Source organism: Plecotus auritus (genome assembly GCF_963455305.1).
Source record: "Plecotus auritus genome assembly, chromosome: 9".
Classification (NCBI taxonomy): Eukaryota; Metazoa; Chordata; class Mammalia; order Chiroptera; family Vespertilionidae; genus Plecotus; species Plecotus auritus.
In genome coordinates this window covers 134426874-134434263 of record NC_137783.1, presented here as the reverse complement: position 1 = coordinate 134434263, position 7390 = coordinate 134426874, and the positions used below count along the sequence as shown (strand labels likewise).

At 39.5% G+C, this 7390-nt stretch overlaps 1 protein-coding gene across 1 annotated transcript; it reads right to left on the bottom strand.

Moving 5' to 3' along the window:
• Positions 1-98: 98 nt before the first annotated feature.
• On the bottom strand, positions 99-257 carry LOC308233845 (small ribosomal subunit protein eS27-like; the record flags this gene model as incomplete). Its single annotated transcript, XM_080640818.1, has 1 exon — positions 99-257. One exon carries the CDS (start codon positions 255-257, stop codon positions 99-101), a length of 159 nt encoding a protein of 52 aa, XP_080496944.1.
• Positions 258-7390: the final 7133 nt, after the last annotated feature.

The following is a 7390-nucleotide window of genomic DNA, read 5'->3' as shown; positions in this document are numbered from 1 at the left end:
TTCCTCCTCCTCCTCCTCCTTTTTCCTCTTCCTTCTTCTTCTGTATCCAAAATGTCTTTATTGGGATGGTTTCCCACTCATCTTGATTTGAGGTGCTTTTAGTGCTGCTTCCTTCTGAAGGACCATCCTTCTGTAAGCCTTGCTTTTCCTCCTGTTGGCTGACAGAGAACAGTGGAGCAACCAACACACAAAACTACTGTTTGTGCATGGCTAAAGATGGTGGTGATTTTATAGCATCCTGGGCATTTTACATCCATGAAGTAGGAATTGGGGCTCTGTACCAGGTGCTTCTTCTTGTGTTTCCTCTTCTCCCCTACTGGAGAGGGATGAAGGAGATCCTTTGCAAGCTGGTAGAGCTTGCCCCTCACTGGGCTTGGTGTCTGTGCAGCTGAGCCGCCATCTTTTCTCCTCTTAGCTCCCGTCTATGCAGCCCCCGCCGCCCCCTCCGCAGACCTCTGCAATCCCTGTGGTTAATGTCCTAGGCCAGTGGTAGGCAAACTCATTAGTCAACAGAGCCAAATATCAACAGTACAATTGAAATTTCTTTTGAGAGCCAAATTTTTTAAACTTAAACTTCTTCTAATGCCACTTCTTCAAAATAGACTCACCCAGGCCGTGGTATTTTGTGGAAGAGCCACACTCAAGGGGCCAAAGAGCCGCAGTTTGCCCACCACGGTCCTAGGCAATTCACAGGTCAAGTGACACCCTCTGAGATCCGAAACCAGCATGAGGGAAGCATGTGGACAGAAGAGCGAGATCTCTGCTGAAACCTGCACCAAGGAACTCACAGGCATATTGTCGTGGGGAGGTCGTCACCGCCAGAAAGGCTGGTGTATGATCTTTCTAAAGTAATGCTGGATCTAATTTGCTAGAATTTTGTTGAGGATTTTAGCTTCTATGTTCATCATGGATATTGGCCTGGAATTCTCTTTCTTTGTATTGTCTTTATCTGGTTTTGGGATTAGGGTAATGCTGGCTTCATAGAAAGAGCTTGGGTGTGTGCTTTCCTCTTGAATTTTTTGGAATAGTCTGAAGAGGATAGGTATTAGTTCTTTAAATGTTTGGTAAAACTCCTCTGTGAAGCCGCCTGGCCCAGGGCTTTTGTGTGCTGGAAGTTTTTTGAATACTGCTTCAATTTCATCTCTAGTTATCGGCCTATTCAGGTTTTTTGATTCTTCCTGATTGAGTTTTGGAAGATTGTATTTTTCTAGGAATATATCCATTTTGTTTGTTGTCCAGTTTGATGGAGTAGAGTTGTTTGTAGTATTTTTTTCCTACAATCCTTTGTATGTCTGTGGGGTCTTTCATTTCTGATTTTGTTTACTTGGGTCCTCTCTCTTTGTTTCCTGGTGAGCCTGGCTAGAGGTTCATCAATCTTGTTTATCCTTTCAAAGAACCAGCTCTGGGTTTCATTGATCTTATGTATTTTTTTTTTAATATATTTTATTGATTTTTTACAGAGAGGAAGGGAGAGGGATAGAGAGCTAGAAACATCGATGAGAGAGAAACATCGATCAGCTGCCTCCTGCACACCCCCCACTGGGGATGTGCCCGCAACCAAGGTACATGCCCTTGACCGGAATCGAACCCGGGACCCTTCAGTCCGCAGGCCGACGCTCTATCCATTGAGCCAAACCGGTTTCGGCTATTTTTTTTTTTGGTCTCTATGTCAATTATTTCTGCTCTGATCTTTATTATTTCCTTCCTTCTGCTTATGCTGGGTTTTCTTGTTGCTCTCTTTCTAACTCTTTGACTTGTAGGGTTAGATAACTTATTGCCATCTTTTCTTGTTTTTAGAGATAGGCTTGCAGAACAATGAACTTCCCTCTCAAGGCTACTTTTGCTGTGTCCCATAGATTTTGAATTGTTGTGTTTTCATTGTCATTTGTTGCCATGATGCTTTTTTATTTCTTCTTTGATCTCTCTGATAACCCAGCCATTCTTTAAAAGCATGCTGTTTAGCCTCCAGGTGTTTGATTTTTTTAATTGTTTTTATTGCAGTTCTAGTTTTATGCCATTGTGATCTGAGAAGATGCTTGATATGATTTCTATCTTCTTGAATTTGAAGAGACTTTGCCTGTGGCACAATATGTGGTCTATCTTTGAAAATGACCCATGTGCACTTGAGAAGAATGTATATTCTGTGGCTTTGGGGTGGAATGTTCTGAAGATGTCAATTAATTTCATCTGATCTACTGAGTCATTTAGGATTGATGTTTCTTTGCTGATTTGTTGTTTAGAGGATTTGTCCAGTGGGGTCAGTGGGGTATTAAAGTCCCCTACTATGACTGTATTTCTGTCAATCTTTCCCTTGATATCCTCCAGAAGTTGTTTTTTTATGTATTTGGGTGCTCCTGTATTGGGTGCATATATGTTTACCAGAGTTATATCTTCTTGTTGAATTGTTCCCATTAGTATTAGTAAGTGGCCTTCCTTATCTCTTGTTATGGCCTTCACTTTGAGGTCTAATTTGTTGGATAAAAGTATTGCTACCCCAGCTTTTTATTCATTTCCATTTGCCTAAAAAAACTTTTTCCATCCCTTCACCATCCATCTGTGTGAGTCCTTTGTTCTAAGGTGGGTTTCCTGTAGACAGCAGATATATGGGTCATGTTTTCTTATCCACACAGCTATCTTCTGTCTCTTGATTGAGCATTTAATCCATTTACATTTAAAGTTATTATTGATAGGTACTTGTTTGTCACCATTTTTATTCTTTATGCCTGTGTTCCTTCTTCCCTTCTTATTTTTTCTTTTTATAGCAGACCCTTTAGCATTACTGGTTTGGTGGTAATTAATTCCCTTAGTCCTTTTTTGTCTGTGAAGCTCATGATTTCACCCTCAATTTATTGAGAGCCTTGCTGGGCACAGTATTCTTGGATTCAGACCCTTGGTTTGCATGACTTTGTATATTTCATTCCATTCCCTTATGGCCTGATGTGTTTCAGTTGAGAAATCAGTTGATAGTCTAATGGAAGATCCTTTGTAGGTAACTTTCTGTCTCTCTCTGGCCGCTTTTAAGATTTTTACTTTGTCGTTGGTGTTTGCCAATTTAATTATAATGTGCCTTGGCGTCGGTCTTTTGGGGTTCATTTTGCTTGGGACTCTGAGCTTCTTGGATTTGTGTGGGGTTTTTCTTCCCAATATCAGGGAAGTTTTCTGTCATTATTTCTTCAAACCGGTTTTCTATTCCTTGCTCAGTTTCTTCTCCTTCTGGTACCCCTATTATGAGGATGTTGTTTTGTTTTATGTTTTCCCAAAGTTCCCTTAGGCTCTCCTCCTGTTTTTTAAGTGTTGTTGTTTTTTTCTAGATGCTGCTCTACTTGGTATTTTTTCCTACCTTGTTTTCTAGCTCACTGATGTGGTCCTCCACTTCTTCTAGTGTACTGTTGACACTTTCTATTGAGTTCTTCATTTCAGCGATGTCATTTTTCATTTCTTCTTGGTTCTTCTTCATTTCCTCTTGTTTCTTACACATATTGTTGACTTTGTCTTCCATCCTTTTCAGCAACCTTATGACCATTGCTCTGAATTCTTTCTCTGACAGGTTGCTTGCCTCCATTTCGTTTACTTCCTTTTCTGGTGATTCTTCCTTTTCTTTCACATGTGGGCTGTTTCTTTGTCTCTCCATGATCGCTCCTCTCAAGGTTTCTGGTTATGTAGCTCTCTCTCTCCTGTGTTGACTTAAAGGCACAAAATACAACACAACAAGACACAATGCACAGGGCACCAAACACAAATGTATTCACAATACTAATACCCCTAAATAAAGGTGACCACCAGAGAAAAGAGAATTAGGGAATAGAGAAGAGTGCACAAATGATATTAAGAAAGGAAAAAATGTAAGAGAGAAAAGAAAAAGGTGAAAAAAAGAAGGGGGAAAATATGTATATGGGAAGAAAACTCCAATAAAACAACAACTAATCCAAAAAATGCAAACAACAAACACCCAGAGATGAATGCAAACTACAAAAAAACAACTAATCCAAAAAATTCAAACAACAAACCTCCAAATACCCAGATGAATCTGAGGAGGCAGAGCTTATTTCCAGGAGGTAAGGTCAAGGAATTGAATGAATGGGGAAATAACCACAATTCAGTATAGAGGAGGTAGAAAAAGAATGGGTGTATAAGAAGAAAAGTAAAAATCTAAATACAAAAAAAGAAAAAATACATAGAAATATATATATAAAAGAACATTTATATATATTATATATATATGTATACACACACATATATATGTATACACACACACACACACATATATATGTATATGTATATGTGTATATATATATATATATATGTATATATATATATATACACATATATATATATATATATATATATATATATATATATATATACTGAACGCATAATAATCTGGCCACTCAGTATATATATTAGAGGCCCGGTGCATGAATTTGTGCATGGGTGGGGTCCAGCCAGCCTGGCCAGGGCGAGGGGACATGGGTGGTTGGCTGGCCTGCCTGCTGTTCGAACTCCTGGTCGAGGGGACAATTTGCATATTAACCTTTTGTTATATAGGATGTACACTGAGTGGCCAGATTATTATGCGTTCAGAGATCATAGTAATCTGGCTACTCAGTATATATATATATAATTTCCCTCCTTCTTTAATCTATCTATCTATCTATCTATCTATCTATGTATTTATTTACTATTGGAAAAGGAGGATAGAGAGTAGATAGGCTTGAGTTGGTGATTGGAATTAGTTAAGCTATTAGTAGAAGAAGTGAACAAGCGAGGAGAGAAAAAAACAGAAGCAAAAACAAACAAACAAAAAAACTAACCAATAATCAAACAAACAACAACAAGACAGAAAGAAAAAGGCAAAAAGAAAAAGAAAAAGAATTTGGATAGTGAAGAAAGAGAAGAGAGAAGTGTGTATGGGTTTGGAGCACGGGAGAGGAAATTAGATATATGAGTAAGATCAATTTTTAACAGGGAGTAAAAAGAAAGGGTAGAGAAAAACTAAAGCAGGAACAGGGTAAGAGAAACAGGACTAAAAGGGGGAAAAGTGATGAAGAGAATGTTGGCATAAAGGAAAAATTGAGATAGAGTAAAATAATGCTAAAGGGAAAATCAAAATAGAATGTATAACACTAATCCCAAAATAAAGTAAAATAAAGAAAAATAAGATAAAATAAAACTTTTTAAAAAGGGTAAAATAATAGCATTAATACTAATAGTTAAAAATAAAAATATAATAAAAAACAAGGTAAAATCAAGTGTGAGAAAAAAATTAGTTTCTCAAGTAAAACATAAGAAATAAAAATGTGAAGTAGTGAAGGTTGTTCACTTCCTCCACTGTTCTGCTTGGCACATCTTTTTCCTTGCAGGTAGTCAGCACAGTATTGAAGTTCCCTATGATCCACTGCTCCTCTGTGTTGTAAGCCAGAACCCTATTTTCAAGCAGGTGGGATCTCTCTGCTGTCTTTGGTTCTCAGCTGGTCTTCAGTTGTATTTACACACAAGTCAATTTCTGCTACAGCCCCTGGGTGGCAGTGCTTCTATCTTAATATCAGGGGCTAAAAGGCCTCTCTACTCTGGCTCTGCACACAATTCTGTGCGCAACTCTGTGCGGGACTCTGCGCAGCCAGTATAGTACTTCAGGCTGCCTTTCTGGGTCCAGTCCAGCTGTGGGTTAATATCTAGAATCCCCTTCTGCCGGCAGCCCTGTGGACCCCCTTCCACATTTGAGGGCTACACTGACACCAACAGCCACGAATTTTGTGGGGGGCAGTCTTTCTCTGAGGCTATAGTTCCCACTGTGCGTGTTTCTCCCTCCAGCCTGAATCCCAAATTTCACCTGTCTTTAGGCAATGCCAGCTGTGTTTAATTCACTAGTTCCGGGTGGGTGCTCTTTGATTCAGCTGTTCCTTCTGCTCTGTGAGAAGGCGCAGGGCCTGTCAGCGAATTTGCTCCATTTGTCTCACCCTGAGCAGACCTCCTTGCCTATGGTTGGGGAGGTTGGAGTTCCCGTGTTTGTGGATTCGCAGCTGAGGTAACTGGTCCCTGGACGTTGTGGTTGTAAGGTCCCAGGAGGTATCCAAGATCTCCCCGGTTGAAGGTAAGGCTGGGGTTCCGATCACAGTCCGTCTGCTATCACAGCTGTCTCCCCTTCAAGATGGCGCAGCTTCTGCAGCAGAGCCGGCCACTCCAGGAGAGATTTCAGCCACAGTAGAGCTACCCAGTCAGCGGGGGCTGGTCTGCCAGTCCCCAACAGTACCTTGGAGTATAGCTGTCCCTCACTCACAAATACTGACACTCTCCACACGTCCATGCACTCTCCTTTTGTTCTCTCACTCTCACACTATCTAGCAGCCTGCAGTCCCATTGGCAGCCATCTTGAATCCTCCCCAATCATTGTTTAATAGCATGCTATTTAGCTTCCAAGTATTTGATTTTTTAAAATTATTTTTATTGTAGTTGATTTCTAATTTTATGCCATTGTGATCTGAGAAGATGCTTGATATGATTTCTATCTTCTTGAATTTGAAGAGACTTAGACTGTATCCTAATATGTGGTCTATTTTTGAAAATGTCCCATGTGCACTTGAGAAGAATGTGTATTTGTTTCTTTCAGGTGAAATGTTCTGAAGATGTCAATTAATTCCATCTTATCTAGTGAGTTGTTTAGGATTGCTATTTGTTGATTTTTTGTCTAGAAGATTTATCCCGTGATGTCAATGGGGTATTAAAGACCCCTACTATGATTCTATTGCTGTTAATCTCTCCTTTAATATCTTCCAGAAGTTGTTTTATGTATTTGGGTGCTCCTGTCTTGGGTGCATATATGTTTACCAGTGTTATATCCTCTTGTTGTATCCATCCCTTTAGTAATATGAAGTGGCCTTCCTTCTTGTTATGGCCTTCACTTTGAGGTCTAATTTGTCAGATATAAGTATTGCTCCCCAGATTTTTTTTCATTTCTGTTTGCCTAAAATTTTTTTTTCCATCCCTTTACTTTCAGTCTATGTGCATCCTTTGTTCTGCGGTGGGTCTCTTGTAGACAGCATATATATGGGTCATGTTCTCTTATCTATTCAGCCACTCTATGTCTTTTGATTGGAGCATTTAATCCATTTACATTTAAGTTTATTATTGATAGGTACTTGTTTGTTGCCATTTTTATTCTTTATGCCTGTGTTCCTTCTTCCCTTTCTATTTCTTCTTTTTACAGCAGTCCCTTTAGCATTTCTTGCATTGCTGGCTTGGTTAAATTTTATGCATAGTTGCGAGGTAAGGTTAGACATTCAAGCACCCACATACATGCAAACACACACATACACCACCATGGATAGTTCCAGCACTGTTTGTTGAAAATGCAATGCTTTCCCCCATTACCCTGGCACCTTTGTGAAAATCA